Source organism: Pagrus pagrus, assembly GCF_965226575.1.
Source record: "Pagrus pagrus genome assembly, chromosome: 6".
Lineage (NCBI taxonomy): Eukaryota > Metazoa > Chordata > Actinopteri > Spariformes > Sparidae > Pagrus > Pagrus pagrus.
Window position 1 is genome coordinate 2,024,023 of NC_140190.1, and position 17,528 is coordinate 2,041,550.

The 17,528-nt window shown below is 43.6% G+C and overlaps 1 protein-coding gene across 7 annotated transcripts in view; it reads right to left on the reverse strand.

Moving 5' to 3' along the window:
* The window catches only part of mast2 (microtubule associated serine/threonine kinase 2), a 165,279-nt gene that overhangs the window by 82,829 nt on the left and 64,922 nt on the right, over positions 1-17,528 (reverse strand). For 2 of the 7 annotated variants that reach the window (XM_084356118.1, XM_084356125.1), the window contains exon 1: positions 12,728-14,228. The exons of the other annotated variants lie outside the window; for them this stretch is intronic. In XM_084356118.1, the coding sequence (XP_084212244.1) occupies positions 12,728-12,766 (39 nt within the window). In that variant the 5' untranslated portion in view covers positions 12,767-14,228. Of the gene's footprint in view, positions 1-12,727; positions 14,229-17,528 lie in introns of those variants that run through there. 7 annotated transcript variants of the gene reach the window in all.

The following is a 17,528-nucleotide window of genomic DNA, read 5'->3' on the forward strand; positions in this document are numbered from 1 at the left end:
GCTTTTTATTAGAAACAGAGGCCGTGTGAGGTGACACAACAGCTGGTCTTTGCTGTCGCTCGTCGTTTAGTGTCTGGGCAGATGAATTAAGGAAGAAGTGAGTAGGAAGTGAAAGTGGATGCAAATGCTACACTGGACGAGTCTTGGATAAAGAAAACAATCAGCGGTTTAACTGATGATGGTTATTTTCATAATAGATTAGTTATTTCCTCAATTAATTATTATGTCAAAACATCAGTAAATCCTCATATTTAGCAAGCTGAAACTTATTTAAGGGTAATTTATGATTTGCTCAAACAGCCTCATTTTACTGGATGAGTCACGAGGCAGGCGGGGAGGACACTGACTCCAGGTGTCTGAGCAGGTGACACTGACTGGGTCTGAAGACTGTTGGCTTTGTTCAGACGGTGACATTGAGAGTGTACTCGTTCTGTCTGACTGTCAGGTTATCTTATCTCAACAAGTGACTCCGTGTCCTCTAAGTGTCAGCGGAGGAGATGTCAGAGTTATAGCTAACTCAGAGGAACGCTTCTATTCGTCAGTTTTTTGTCATACAAGTGTCTGAAGCTGTAGCAGGCTCAGGTGTTGATCATGTCAGAGGCTGTGGGTTTGAATATGGATCAGATCTGCTGCAGCCGTGTGGCCTTTTTATCTGTCTATATATCCGTCTGCTGCGACTCGACTGCATCACATCTGTAAAAACCAAGATAATAAACAGCTGAGAAGCTGTTTATTGCAGTTTTCTGACTGACAGTCGAGCAGAAAATGGGTTTAACAACGACACAGACTTCCTCCCATTCTCATTCCTCAGCCACCCCACACACACGGCCTCACATTCAGCCTGATTTCCTGACAATAACCCTCTGTCTGCTGTCATGGCCCTCGAATGCGTTCTGAATCCGCCCGCTCTCGACGAGGAGGACACGTCTGATTATGTTCGCGATGAGAAACTCCAGGAAATGTTTCTCCTGACAAACTCCTGGTGTCATTCCAGCCGCATCAGCTGCACTATGTTTCATCCTGATTGGCCACAAACACCGGCTGCTCTCACAACCCCCGGGACCGACCGGGGGTGCATCTGCTGAACTGACGCAATGCGCCATGGGTAATTAATTACCAGATTTGCTTTGCATTCCAAAACAGAGACGTTACGTAAACTACTGTGGGAACTTTGTGAGAGGAACTTTTCATGAAGGTTACAATGACATCATCACTGTGTTGCAAAAGCTGAGGAGCAGAATACAGACCGAACGGACCGAACCGAACCTGTTGGGTCAACAAACACTTGGACTGGTATCTGATACCGTTTTCTTTTGGGAACCACAGCCCTTGAAACTATCTGATGATGGAATGAGATCCATCATGATTTGTCCGGTTCAGCTGAGCAGATGATCATTGATCAGTCAGAACGTAAGTGTGCTTTACGCCCGATCTCACTCACAACACATCGCATGCAGCAGCCTGGTCAGAGGCCCTACAATTTTAATTCTGACGTCCATAATAATGTAATTAATGTCCATGTCAGGGTGGTTGGACCCATGACTGTCCCAGAGGAGACTACGGTTTGACTCCCGTGCGTGATCAACGTTTAACTCCACCTTCAGTATCTGATCAGTGTGTCGAGTACTTCATCAGAAGCGTAATGAAACACAGGACAGCTTGGAGCGGTGGTGATAACTTAACCCCAGCCTTAACTTCTAATAATGGAAATTAGAAACCCAAAGCATGATCTTCTCATAAACCTCACCAATTACCATTACCAATTTAGTGCTTCAACCAAACCAAACTGCAATCGTTTCACAAAGTGGGAAATGTGATATGTGAAATTAATGTCGGCATGATTTCTGTGGAGGTCTAACCGGACGTTGCATCTTTTTTTTTTACTACGTGTGCCAAGCTGACGCTAGAGGGGGAGGTAGAGCGATAATGTTTGAACTCAAGAACACTGACAAAGACTTTTGAGTTCTGCAAGTTAGGAAATGTAGAGAGAAACATAATAATCATATCTTTTTGTGCAAAGAGCAGCTGCTTCGTCTAAGACAACTTAACATTTAGGAACTTTAACTGGAGCCGTCAATTCCATCGTCAAAAGGCTCCGTATCAGATGTCTGATCTTTACGATATCTGTACTGACTGAGAAAATGTTCAGACGACAGGTATAAGATGCAGTTTGTTCGGAGCGAACCTCCAAATCAACAAGCATCCGGAGAGTTTGAGTTCATAGACGAGGGAAGCGAACAAAGAGCCGAGCTGTCTGCTTCTCTTTACTCTTCTCCTCTTTGTCTTTCAGCGGTGGAGTTATTGTGGATAATTACAATAAGTCAAACAATGCTGTACATCTCTGTCACACCCAGACTCTCCCTCTCCTCCCATCCTCCCCTCTGCCTCTCTCTTACACTCTGACACCAGGATGGCAGCAGGCATGCCACCCTCTGGGCTTCAGCCTTTATCATGTCGAGAGATGTCTGCCCGCAGGGCGACAGATGAAAGGAAGATGAAGGGGAAGACGAGGAGGAGGAGGGTGGAAAGAAGAAAGCGGGGCGGTTGTGGAACCACGCCGGGAAGGTTCTGTGGGTTCAACGGAGAAAAGAAGCTTCAAGAATGACAATATGCCATAAAATACATGGTAATTAAAATGTAGTGTGAAGGTTTTTGAACTTGGGTTCAGAGCTCCTGCTGAGTGGATCCAGTCTCGCTGTGTGACTCAAACTGAGCCTGCAACTGATGAATGTTGTGTCATTAATTATTGTCATTAGTTTAAAGATGACGACGTCCTTCTTATCTTATGTTCTCAGAGCCCAGCGTGACGTCTGCAAGCTACAAGACTTGATGATTAATTGATTGAAAGAAAATTACTGATTTGATGTTTCAAGTAAAAATGTGAAACACTGTCTGGCTCCAGCTTCTTAAATGTGAGGATCTGCTGCTGCTCTTTGTCTGCGTGTCTGCTTTTCTGTTTTGTACTGTTGGTTTGGACAAAAGAAGCAATTTGATGATGACAGTTTGGGTTCTGGGGAAATCTGCATAATCATCAGAATAATTGAAAATGAAAGTAATTGTTAGTTACAGCTCTATCTTCAACAGCTTGATGTGAACAAAAACCAAAGAAATTACATTTATATATTCAAATTCACACATTTTAAAAACTGGAAGCATTTCTGACATTTCTGTTTGATAAATAAGAATTTATCGAACATCAGTAATTTTCTACAGACTAACAGTCTGCATAAATTTTAAATTCATTAAAGCATTAAAACATAACAAGTTTTAATATCTCCCCCCTCAAATGTCCTTTCAGTTAATGTTCTGGCACTTTATCATCACATTAATGATCTTCTTCAGCAGATAAGGTTTGCTTAGTTGTGCAGTTGTTCAAATTTCCATTTTTCTGACATTTCCAGGACTTCTTGTCTTGCGTTGGCTTTAAAAGTTGAGTTTCAGAGTTTGTTTTCAACCTTTATAAAGATCACGTAACTAAAAGCTTCAGGACAGATCTCAGTTGACCCCAAGGTGAGACTGTTTCATCAAATACTGAGAGAAATTTGGGCACCGACACCGTAGGAGTGCTAACTACGACACTAATCAACTGTCAAACATAAAACTCAAGACGAATCGACATCATCGTTTTTTTTCCGATCGATGCAGCAGAATCTGTTTCTCTGTCTTTAGAGATGTCAAAAGTCTGTCTGCTTAAAGTGCTCTCAGCCAGAGATCGATCATTAGGAAGGAGGACACATATTTAATCAACATTTCAGTAAATGTAGGGACCTGATTGGAATAATAAAAGATTTGGATCAGGGACAAAAAGCCTCCCTCCCTACATATATAATTCAAACATACTTTTTCTACTGGCAATCTATTTGTCTCCGATCTTTACGGTGTTCAATCGAGACAATCAGTACAAATATTCGGAGTAACTCAACTTTATGGGACGAGGTTATTTAAATATGGAGATATGTAGCTCAGTCACCGATAATCAATCACTGCTTCAGAGGCATCCTTACAGCTGAGAGCATTAAAAACTCTCCGTCACTCTCTCCTTCCTCCGCATGTCTGGATTTATTGATAGACTAACAGGAAGCTGGCAGAAATGACGTCCATTTTTCTCGGAGCAGTCCATTAATAGGACTCTGCATTGTCAGATAGTGCTGAGCAGCCACAGCGGGCTGATTTTCTGAGCTCTTGATAAGCAGCAGCTGCAGTGATTTCAGCAGAACAGTCGGACCGGGTCACAAGTTACTGCACCACTTAACAGGAACGGGATATCGATTTAGACCGAGGAGCAGAGAAATATAACAGCTCCGGAGAGAGAGGATGAACTGAGGGACAGAAGACGTTACTGTAGATTTAGTCAAACTTTACGTGAACTCATATGACTCCGAATGCATTTTATCAACTATTTCTTCATCTTTTCACACTTTCTCACCAGATTTCTGACGATATCATTTAGCAAAGCTCCTCCATCACTGCATCAAGTTGATGTGAGGAGGTTCGTTAGAGTCTTACCTGGCTGAGCTCTGAGGCCATCTCATTGGTCTCCTTGATAATATTCAACCTTAAACCGTACCAGCTGACCGAGCGTCTGCAGGCCAGAGACCTCCTGTCCCTGCCTGCTTCTTCATTAGCCTGCAGCACCGACGAACACGCCATCACAAACACAACACACACAACCAAACGCTCCCAGTGGAGCTCCGGCAGGACTGTGGTCCATTTCCAGTGAACCCAACACTTTTAACAACTCCTAATCCATAAAGAAGATTTGCTTGTTTGCTTTTAATTGGCTGGATTTTGCCCTCCATTAGCTTCATGTGGGCTTTTTTTTTCAAAATCCCTTCTGGGTTTGTTAAATCTCTCTCACCTATCATGAATTCCTCGCACCAGTTTGCTTTGACACCGTTTCTCTGCCAAAAGACAAGATTACCCAAAGCTGCTGAGCTTTCAAAGCCCTGTAAGGAGGAGGAGCATTCAGGGGTTAAAGCCGTAGAAGGAAAAGTGAAATTTCTTTTTGTTCCCCTCACTCTCAGCCAGGGTACCTCAGGGTTATCAATATTTCACGAGGCTGAGCGCGAGGGAGGGAGAGCGGCACGCTCAGTCAACTGTGGCCGGAGGAGGAGGCGAGGAAGGAAGAGGAGGAGGAGGAGGAGGAGGAGGAGGTGGTGGAGGGAAGGAACAAAATCTCTCCATCATCCCGAGAGCCGCTGCCTCCACCGGGCACCGTTATGACTTACAGCCAATATAGTGTTTGATTAAAAGAGAGCAAGAAAAAGGACGAGAGTCAGTGAGATCAATAAAAAGAAACAAGAGTCTGAGAGAAAATTAATGAAGCTAATGAGCGAAAGAAAGAAAGAAGCAGGAGAGAAAAGCTGAGCGGGGAAAATAGAAAAGTGAAGATTGAACTTATTAAGCACCACTGCAGGTGGTCTGGTTTGTCACTGTATGATTTATATGTTACATTAAACTCCTATTCTGTAGACAGACCGCCACATTGTTCTCACGCTCTGGGCGGCTAAAGTAGCTAAAAGCAGACGATATAGTACACATCTATATCTATAAACCGTCGCCGGCAAACAGGAATTTATGTCTTTATTTCTTGTTTTGTCTACTTTTATACTGTGAACAGTTCTTTTATCTAGAAAGATAAACTTGGACGTTTTGTACTTCCAAATGAACGTTTGTCTACATCTGACCTTTCCTAAGCACGTTGCGGCCATTTATCATCATATTATCTTCGGCCCTTTCCCCCATAAATAAACAGAAAGGTTATTAAATCATAACAGAGGACATGTTTCAGAGAAATATAACAGAAGTAGCTTGGCTACAACCGTTGCCTGTTGACCGAGAGGAAGAAACTGAGTGAGTATCTTTGAGGAATAAAAGCTGCAGAACGTGATGGTGTAACCACATTCTCTGCAGAGATCGTGTGATGCAAATGAAAAGGTGAGAAACTCTGCTTTGCTCCACACATTTCAGAACAGTAGCTGTGTCCAGCCGGTGGTGGCTGTCTGGGTGTTCGAGGGTTAAAGTTTCCCATCTGTGGTTGATCAACTATCAGTAGTACAATGATTTGTGCTAGTCCAACATTATAAAAGACAGAAACCGATATGATGATGTCAGCTGCTTTCTCAGAATTCGTCCTGCTCTTTAAACTTTGTGCGACTGAGGGTTTGGTGTGCGTGACCGTGTTATTCTTCCTGTGGGCCTCAGTCAATGTTTACCATACAGAAGCTTCCACTCTGGTCCCAGTGTTGCTGCATCGCTGGATGATTAACGAGCAGCAAAGACAGAAAAGGCTCCAGCTCGCCCCTTTAATTCACTCTGCTTCACTCAGCTTTATTTGGAGCAACTTGTCAGTTTTAAATCATTCATAAAACTGAGTCTATTGTCATGTTTTGGTGTGCAGTCATGCAGAAAGTTTTAGTTTGGTTTTCATTTTGAGATATCTGTCTCTTCTGTGTCCACCTCAATACAAAGAAGGTGGAAGGAGGAAAACAAATGTATGATGCTTACAAGATCACAAGAGCGAGAACAGAAACTCGGTGTCGCTTGACCGTCACAAAACTGCAACGTTTTAATAGTGAAATCAGTTAATCACTGCAACACTACTGAATATATCCAAGAGAAACTCTGTCAGTTGTTTTTTTATTGGAGGTATTTATGCGGAAGAAATACTCCCAAAGGAATAACGACACCAGGAAACCTGCTTGCATTACATTTCCATGAAATTTGAGCGAGCACGCCAGTGAAGAATCGTCTCTAAATCCATGAGGAAGCAATTTGTGATGGAAGCAGATGCCACCTGATACGAGCCGATCACATCGTGTTGGGATCCAGACAGGCTGATGTCAGCACAGAGCCTCGATAAAGATTCTGGATTTAATAGAGAGTCAGGAACAGACAGGCTTTTGTTTCTGCTGCTGCTGGAGCTGTGAATGGCAGCGCTAATCCTGCAGCGGGACACACGAGCACACACAAGCTGAATTTACACACACCCCACCATCAAAGCTAGTTTCATGTACTGTACTGTTGCGTTACGGTTTTTATGCATTGGAGCGGTGCCATGTGGCTGCAGTGCAGGAGTGAAACAGCGAGGTGTTACTGTCTCGCTCAAGGATACCTTGGCACACATAACAGCGGGGGGCCAGAACACAGCTGTGTCCTCCAGCTGTGGGACGACTTCTCCGACAACACACCGTCTGAAAAATGATTCTGAGATCAGGAGTTTGGACACATGAAGGGCTGAAAGACGGTTCAAAATCACCTCAGATCTCACTAAGTTTAGGGAAAATAGAGCCCAATGTACAGAAAACACAAAACAGGATGGTGAAGGTCAAATGATAACTGAAGTACACATACTTTATCTAATGGGTAGACTCCATTTGGGTTTTTAGAAACACTGAAAGTAAAATGACTTCATGTAACAAAAAGAAAAAGAAGAAGAAGAAGAAGAAGGCAACATTTCAGATTTTAGTTTGTGACGCTGGCGAACAGAAGCTACTGGATCGGTTTCATTGAATTTTTCAGGGCCAACATAACGCCAGAGTTTCAGTCGAAAGAATAAAGCCTTTATTGTTCTATTGTATAAAGAGGTCATAAACTCCTGTAACACAGGCAGTATATAGAACAACTTTATTATTTCACCAGCACGTCTCGGCTTCCAGCTTGTGCAGCACCTACTAATAAAGCTGCTCTATAAACTGTAAGTGTTGCTGGAGATCTGAACTCTTTAGACTTCATCATGCACCTTGGAAGTGGGTGAAGTCGTGTCAGAAACTCTTCACTCTGCTTCAACAGAGATCTACTGTTTACAAGAATATGAGCTACAATAAAAGGTTGACGTTTCAAGGAAAAGGTTTAACTTCCAGGATTTTAATCAGAATATATTGCTAAAAGACAAACATCTGATCAAGTATTTGCATCTGTTAAATATCAGCTGAAACCTAAGAAGTGTTGCAACTTAAAATCATTATTATAATTAATAATGTAAAATATATAGTCAAGATGACAAACTGTAGATTGGCTACATTTCTAATCTAATGCAAGATAGGCCGATATTATCTAATATCACAATATTTGCTGTCACATGCAATATTTTTTCACAGTATTGAGTATCGAACAGCTGTTAGGGCATCTTTGGGATTTTATTTTGAAAAGAAAATGCATGCTGAGCTGTTGTGGCAGCGAGGGCAACGCATGTCGATATTAGACGAGGCGGGAATGAGACCGGGCTGGCGGAGGGAACCACAGGTTAACTGGTAAATAGGTTCATTTCTAAGAAGAACGCAAGCTCGCCATATCTGCCATATTTTGGGTTAAAAGCAGGAGAAAATGGGGGGTCAAGGGATTCGACTGAGGCTACACGTCGTCTTTCCATCAGACAATAATATCGTCTATAAAATTTTGGATCTCATCCGAGCCGCCAGCGAGATGGTTTGTTGTGGACAGCAGTTCATCTCCAAAGAGACCCCGAGATATTAGACAACAGAAAGCTTGTTATGTGGCTTAATTACACACTAGCGTGCACATGAAGGGTACCCTGTACATCCTACGTTCATTAACAGCATCTCAGTAAACAGTAGTTGGATCATTCATCGCCTTGGAGACACATCTTCATTCTGTAGTTAAACCTAAACTATAAACAGTTAAAGCTCGCCCATCAAGCACAACCTCAGTCCCCTCAGAGGCATTACAAACCCGGCCAGCAGACACATAAGCCCACTGTGCTAATGAGTCTTACAGAACAGAACAGAACAGAACAGAACAGTTTTATTGTTTTGGTCTTTGTGTTTAAGAAAAAATGCCTGCAGCCATTTAATTGTCCCTCATCCCCTCCATCCTTTGTGTTTGCCTCTTTGCCCCCACACCCTTTCATGGAAACAACAGCACTACAAACAGAAAGCAGCGTCTGACCAGCTTCACTTCAGCAGAATGACCTAGAAGCTAAACACAGGCGCTATCTGTTTGACCTTTGACCCTAACCTCATTTTCTCTTTGCCGTCTCTCTCACAGCAGAGGTCAAGTGGTGGAGACCTGCTCCCTGTTTGGTCTCTAAACACCACCTATCCTCCATCTCCCTCAGTCCATCAGAGCAGCCTGATGGAGTCCTGATGGAGCAGTGACCTCTGACCTCGGAGGCTATATGCTATCTGACCGAGAAGCTAATCAGAGGACGCGTGACCTGACGGGGCTTCAAGGACACACAAAGAACGGACGATAATAACCCAGTTTTTTTTTGACGAGCTGTACGTAACGTTACGGTCAGCGTGGGTTAGGTTTGACTGTGTTTTCGTTTTTTATCTTCCGCTAGACACGAGTCCTATAATGGTGATTGTTATCGGTGGAGTCATCCATCCATCTGTCCAACACTTCCTCCCCAAAGTAAGTAAGTAATGATTATTTTAACTATATAATTGTCTATATAATGACTGGCCTATTGTTTTTTGTTAACTAAGTAATTAAAGTTAAAGTTAAAAGGATAGTTAGTGATACAATTAGTGATAAAGAAATGATCTGCAACATTCTGATGATTTAGATCATTTACAAGGAGATTCAAACACCTTCTGGTTCAGTTTCCTCAGTATCTTGATATGTTTGGGTCATGGACACATGGTTGGATATCACATTGCTCTCCATACGGTCTAGACCTGCTCTATATGATAGTGAGATAACCTCTGTCCTGATTTGGCCATGAATAAATAAAGATTTACTTGGCTTAACATAATCTGACAATGTACAGTAGATACTCATCTTTACTTACAAGCCGTCATGACATGAGTCAGTTCAGTGAATTTGGTGTATGTCCGCCAAATCCGGAGAAAAATGTTCCAGTTTTTCAATAAAAGTAATAAGCTTCACATCATTTTGGACCATTATTATATCTGCGTCCCAAGATTTGGAAAGTAAGAGCAGATAATAAATAGACCACACAAAAAGCCATTAGATCTGGGGAAAGTGATTTAGTTCGTTTTGATGCTCTCCACATTTAATTTGGCTGAGGAGCTGCTCCTCAGCCTTACAACAGGGAAAACCTTGAAACTGTCTGCATTAATATTCTGTTGTTGAGCAAATCCATTCATTTTGTTCCAGCAAAAATCATCAACAACCATTGAATAGATTACCTTGAAATTTGGTCTAAATATTCCTGAACCCCAGAGGCTGAATCCCGTCGTCTTCAGTGAGCTCCCCTGACCTTTTCTTAAGTGCCATCATCAGGCTTAAATGTCTGATGCACCAACACTTCAATGTATGATAATTTATCTTGAAAACTAACGGCCTCATCTCCATGAAAGCTTCTTCAGACATTAATGGACTCCAGAGGATGATTTAGCCGACTGCCTGACCTTTCGGACACAATACCCGCTTCAAAACCAGAAATATAACAATCTAAAAGGCCATGGAAGATCCTGCTCTCCAGAGGATGAAACCATTTCAATGGCCCCATTTCATTTCCTCCAGCACCACCCTTGAGACAGATTTTGACATTTTTTGACTGCTAAGGATCTGAGAGTGGCTAATTTAGGAGTGTTCATTTCATTCAGATCAACCCTGCAGCCTCTAGAGGCCGAGGTTTCAGACGGTTGGTCATGTCTTTAATCCGTCCAGCCGACTGTATTGGTTGCCAACTGTGGGCATCCAGCCACAAAGAGAGATTTACAGAAACAAAACGTGCCAGAGGACAGCCCTCTGAACAAACACAAACACAGCGAGCCCGGGCAGAACTGCTGTGTGCAGACAAACAAAATATGCAGCTGTCAATCAACGTCTCAGTTTGTCTGCTTGGAAGGGATCATCTGTCCACAAAAAGCCACACAGCAACACTGCGACTGCCATTTCTATTTCAAAGCGTGACAGTGACAGAGTTCATGCGACCTGCACTTTTAACATTTCTGACCGAAACTACAACAGCCTCGTATTTGTTTTGTGAGCATGCTGCATTAAAGGACATCCAACAAGAAGCCATAACAAGAGGCTGATGAAATAACTGTTATCTACTGTACCAGATCTGTTTGTGTCTGTACATGCTGTAGTGTCACTCGTGAGCCCTGTTGTTGGCAGTGAAGATTAATATAACTTTATTCATGAGTAAAAGTCCTGTTGCATTTACGTTCACAGTGCAAAATAAAAGTCAGCTGAAACGTCTTGATGAGCACCTTGATGATGCACATTTAAGGTTTAAGGGTTCATCTACTGGGATGAAAAAACATATAAACCAATTATTAGCGGTGTACCTCAGGGGTACGATCTCCTTAAACAGAAGTAATATCTGTTATTTCCTATGCAGATGATAAATTATATCTTCCCGTCGATCCTAATGACGCTTAGTTATAATTTAATGATAGAAAATAAACATATATGATACCTTGTCTGCGTCAGCGACAAGATCAGTTTGATGTCAATGTTTCCTGTTTGTGATTCCTCTCTGACCACGAGCGACACAGTGATGCGCCTCGTCCACGCCCTGTTTCCATTCAATTCACGTTACTTGCGTTGAAAGCGCAACGGTTGATTCATGAAGTTGAAACAAGGAGAGAAAATGAAAAGAACACTACGTCTTCATTCCTCTCTTATTAAACCAGTGTTTTTTCATTCCTGCCGCTGTTATTTGCCTTTTGTAAGCTCGCCGGCTAACTTTGTTTCAAGGCAGAACAAAGCTAAGTGATGAACATATGGTGCAGAGATGAAGACGGGACTGGGATGTATGTCGGAGATGACGGGAGACAGTTGGAGGTTGCCATCAGAGCAACAATGGGAAACGACCGCCCAAAAAATGATGTCATCATCCATTAAGTTATTTCACATCGCCCAACCCTATGTCGCCTCTGACGCTCCCATGCACTCAGGACACTGCGTTACGCTAAATGAAGACAGTTAGTAGCATCCAGAATCACATTGTGAAACCTGTATCTGTATTAAAGCTCGAGATAGAACAGGTGCGTCGAAGTCCTCCAGCAAATCCAGGTCATCTCTCTCCGCCTGGTGTCCTCATTCGAGGCCTACTTCATCTCCACGCGGAGCTATTTAAACACCGTAAATACTGGATGTAGAACACAGCGTTTGAGCATCTCTGCACTCAGATCCTTGTTTCCTGATTTCTCCTGGAGGCTTCAGCGTGTGAGGGAGAAGCTCGGGGGAAAGAGGTTATCTGAGGCTGAATGCTAAACCTGACTCCACCATAAGTTGCTCTCCACACCCTCTCTCAGGGGGGGACGAGGAGGCTGAAGGGGGGAAAACAGTGTTTGCTGACTCAACATCTCTCCAGCTTCTCCATCTACAGCCCCGAGACCCTGAAGGCATGAAATGTATGTGCAGGATAGAGCTGCGACGACTGATGGATTAGCCGACTATTTTGATAATCGATGAAGCCGTTTGAGTAATATTTCAAGAAAGATTGTTGCTCACAGGGCTGTGGCGTCATTTACTGACCACCACCAGAGAGAAACTGGATAGGTCTGATGAAATTCTCCGTGTGTGTGTGTGTGTGTGTGTGTGTGTGTGTTTGAGCCTTCTTTCCCAATATCAGCTGAACGAGTGACTGTTCGTGTGTGTGTTTGAACAATGACCGTCGAAAAAGCTAAGTAAGAAGAAGGCAGATTTTCCCTGCCCACATTCTTTCCCTTCACCCGTCACAGAATCGATCTCTCCGAGTCAAATTCTCAACGTGCGACCTCTGACCCCTGTGAGCCACAGAGGAATCCTGAGCTCCACTCTTGAACAACAAACTGATTCTTACCTGGAGTCCCCTGCGCCTCAAAATACTCGAGTCATCCATGATTCTGTGTGTGATCGGCAACCTTTCCTTTTTTGGTTTTCTCTTAACAAAGCTACAAAGTTCAGGCACTTTCTAAGACGTCTGTCCACATGGAGGAGGTTACATTACAGCCTCCTCGCTCCTCCTTTCTTTGTCCATCAACCGTCAACAAACGGCCATTCCAACGCTGATCGAGTTTCCAAGCAAGTTATCCGATATATGAGAGAATGTACTATTTTTAAAACAGCCCTCTGCTCATTTCCTTGTCTGTAATAAGATCTTAAAGTCCTGTTTTTGTCAGATGAGAGATGGTTCACTTCAAAAGGGAACAAGTGAGAGTTTCTAACCAAAGTGGCCCCAAAATTTTAACACAGGGCTTCAAGGAATCTCCCTAAAATGTTCAAGAAGACAAACAAGACGACATCGTAGAGAAGGAAATCAAATCTGGTGCCGTCTTCTGATTTGGCTCCGGATCAGAGCATCAGTCCTCTGTTTTCCCTTCCGTTATCTCTTTTGTATATTCCAGCTGCTTGCAGAGGAAGGTGCGGTCTGGATGTAAACGTCTGAGGACCGTCCTCTCCTCTCTGTCGTCGTCAGAGCACGTGCTGTTCCCGAGCTCGGCCTCCGTCGGCTGCTCTTCCATTCATCCGTTCAGCGCTGGACACACCCCTCTGTGCACTCCAGCAGCAGCTCGGCTCTGCCTCTCCGTTTTCCAACCCTCCGTTCTCGTCCTCTCCTGTTCAGTGTGCCTCACACCCTTAAGGCACTAGTCCAGGGGAGACTCCACTGCCTCCATTATTCATGGGTGAATCGCTATAGAAATTAATGATGACAATGGGGCCTCAGGGGCTGGAGAGGAGGACTGAAGGGAGGCAAAACATAAATGGGGAAGGCACCAGCTTGCTACCCTCTGGCTTAATTAGAGCCACCACGCTGTCCTGAAATCTGTGCGAAAAACCCACGCAGGCTTACAAGAGTTGCTTTCGCTCGGGGTGTCAGTCGGGACAGAGTGCGCTCTCTCAATCACTTTATCTGTTTGGGATGAGAAGGAAAAAAAAGGGAAGAGAATCCAAAATGACAATAACACACACTGCCCACGCTTAAAGCTGCTGGACTCGCCCGGCGACAGAGAGAATCGACAGAAAACAAGAGCTTGTTTGTTTGCTAGCGGCGGTCCACCGAGCGAGGAGGCACCTCGCATCCATCTCCATGCCAACCGGCCGGGCGAAAGTCCATCTGGTTAAAGCCGGCAGAGGCTCAGAGGGTCTTCCACGCACAACTCCACGTGCAAGCCTGTCACACACACTCGTCATCTCTTCATCTCCGCCGTCCTCTCCTGCGTCCTCTCCTGCATCTCTCTATCTTTGGTGTTGATCCAGAAGGCTGCAGAAGGAGGAGACCCGGCACAAGAGGAGGAACGAGGGAGGAAGGACGAGTGGAGGGACTGTTTTCATCCCTCTCAGAGAAGCACAGATGAGTCCTCTCCGTCTCTTCTGTTGTTGCTTTCTTTGCTCTCTCTTATGTGTCAGTATGCTCACATGCTCTGGCTCCTCCCCCGTCCTTTCATCACACGCTCTCCCCTCACTCTGCCCCTCTCTCTCTCTGCGGAGGCGGCCAATCAGGCGCGAGCAGAAGACAGAGGCTTCGCTTGCGATGAATGGAGGGAGGACGAGTGCTCCGCCTCCCTCCTCTGCACTGTGTCCACCGCCACAGCCTCGCTCGCTCTAATCAAAACAAGAGGGTGTGTTCACAGCACACACACACACACACACACACACACACACACACACACACACTATGTGCTTCATGTTTTATTATTGTGTATGGATGAATTAATCATGAGTGCACTGATCAGAGGCTTTGGATGATTACTTATTTAACACGATGAATTCAAACACAGGCCGGTCGCCTTATTCTACATTCACTGGCTCCAAATGTGACAATGGCCAAAAGTATGTGGACATCACACCTTCATGTGATCATTAAACATGTGACTGGGACATCGTGCTCATTAACGGGCTGCTCCAACATCCTCCACTCTTCAGGTTTCAGACCTTCCATCACATGTTGAACCTGCTGCAGGGATTTGATCCCAGAGCATCAGTGAGCATCAGGTCTGACTCGCAGTCGCTGTTCGTTCATTAAAGATGTTTTAGGGTTTCCCCTACCACTGCAAGGCTTATACCAAGCTCCCTCCATCCTCTTAAAAAAAAACATCCATGCAGGTCGACTATGAAAGCAGGTTTTTATGACCCCTATGTCCGTTTCTTGTTAGGCGGTGGCCTCTAGTAGCTGCGGTGATTTCTAAAGCAGAAAAGAAGGAAATCAGATGATGTAGAATAAAGAGCAAAAAAGTCCCCATAGGGAAGAGGACACGCAGTGAACTTTAATCCTGCCGACCGCTGCTCGCGTCCAGCGTGAGGTGGGTGTTTATTTATTTTACTTTAACTTTTCCAACTTTTTTATAGACAGACATGCTCCTAAAAATGGTCTAAAATGATGTAAAATTGCATATTTCTTTGTTGAAAAACACAACATTTTCATGGGGGAGGACACTTAACTCCTCGGACAAACACATGCACTTCCACGAAATCCATTATTTACAAACCTGCTTTGAGCACGGGGAAATCGTCATGTAGAAACAAGAAAACAACAAACGCAAACTGTTGACACAAAGTTGGAGGAACACTGTTGTCTAAAATCATTGCATGCAGCAGTATTTAGATTTTGCTTCATTGGCACTAAGGAGTCCGAAAATAGAGACAGAAAAACAGAGTAGAACAAAAGTGCAGAGGGGCAGCATGTGTGAATTGACGTAAATGGGCTTAAATGTGCAAAAACACTCCAACTGTCCTTTAAAACATTACTCTGTGTCAATGTGCAGGGAATATTTTTGGACAAAATAAGCAATTTGTTCATTTTCTACCATTCACAGACCAAATTTCAACAGAATTAGATCATCAATAAGAAAAGTAAGAGTTAGCTGCAGAACTGATTCCTGGAAATATGTTATTCAGAAACAGTTTCATCAGTTTGAAGCTGAATGACACAAACGTTCCCTCTGAATAAAGACATGGTGACAGATAATATATAACAGCCCAGTGTTGGAAATGAGGACACTATTTTTAACTGGCGAGCCTCCTCTGCAATAAACAGACAGGGATAAAAAAAAAGAGAGAGAATGAGGACAGAAAAACAGAGACGAATGGAAACGGAGGCAGAGATCTGGATGTGTGGAGGGAAGAGAAGGCAGAGTGGCTGGTGTCCTCCTACGCTCCTCAGAGAGCGATGTGCTGATGACTCACAAAGACATGAGAGACTGTTAATGAGGAGGGACGGGTGGGCTGGAACTGAAGAAGGAAATACTTCTGTGACAGTAGCAGCAGAGAAGAAAGCTGCTGCATGAACACAACGTATAGCATGTGCATGGACAGATCAGCGTGTTCAGGATGTTTGTGAGCAGAAAGCAGAGTGACGCCGGTGAAACAGCGCGAGGCCCCTCCTCTCTCTGTCGGGCCCCCGGCTCCTGGTCAGAGCCTCTGTGTTAATGAGAGCAAAGGCCAAAGGGGCCACACAGAGGAATGTTCACACAGCCACAATGAGACTGACCGACAGCAGCTTACTGGCCGACTGGGGCGACTGACTGGTTTCAGACCGTCTGGATCTACAAACACACAGAGGCCCTCCGATGAGAAGCCGGTCTGTCGGCTCTGAAATATCTGCCACGTATTCGTTTTATCTTCATTAGCTATATCATCTGTAAGAAACTTATGTTACACTTTTATTTACAATCACTCAAATATTCAATTAACTGTTGATAATCAATCATAAAGTATGAGCAATATTTTAGGAAACTTTCTCCTCTATGACAGTAAACTGAATATTGTTGACGTAAGACATAAGAAAACGTCATCTCAGGCTTTGGAAAACACTGATCAACATTTTATAGACTAAACAACCGATCGATTAATTGAGAAAATGATGGACAGATTAATTGACAATGAGAACAATCATTAGTTGCAGCCCTAATCCATATTTATCAAAGGTAAAGCCAGAAGGAAAATGTTGAACAGCTTTTATATCAGAGCTGCGAAAATTAACCGATTAATTGAATAATTGGTGACTATTAAATTGATCGGCGACGATTTTGCTAATTGATTGATTGGTTACAATCAAAGTCGAAATTCTCTGCTGTCAGCTTCTTTCCTCCTCTACAACAGTAAACTGAATACATTTATGTGTGTGGAAAAAAAACAAGACATCTTAGGACGTCATCAAACACTGATCAACACTTTTTACCATTTTCTGATGTTTTACAGACCCAATAACTGATCAATTGATTGAGAAATTAATAGACAAAGAAAATAGGAGGAGCAGTAAAAGTGAAGTATTTTGTTAATTTCTTAAGCAACAGAAAGAAATCCTGTGAAAGACAAGACGCTCAGAAACTGGAGACAGAAGGAGGAAGTGATGTGAACGTGAGAGAGACGAAGGGTTTTCTCCTCTGCTTCACACAACTAATTAAAGAAAAAGCTCCTGCTCTGTTTTATGTCTCTGCTGTATTGGAGGTTAATTGAAGCGGTGGCCCCGCCTGTCCCTGTCAATGACAAACTGCCAACAGCAGCATTTTTCTCTTTCTCATAAAAAGAAAAAAACAACTTGTTTCTTTGACCTCTCTCTCTCCCTGTTTGACCAGACAAACACTGAGCGCTCACGGCAGCAGGGCTGTTTTTAGCTGACGGCGTCAGGCTTGTTGAGTCCTGTCAAATCCAGAGACACAGTT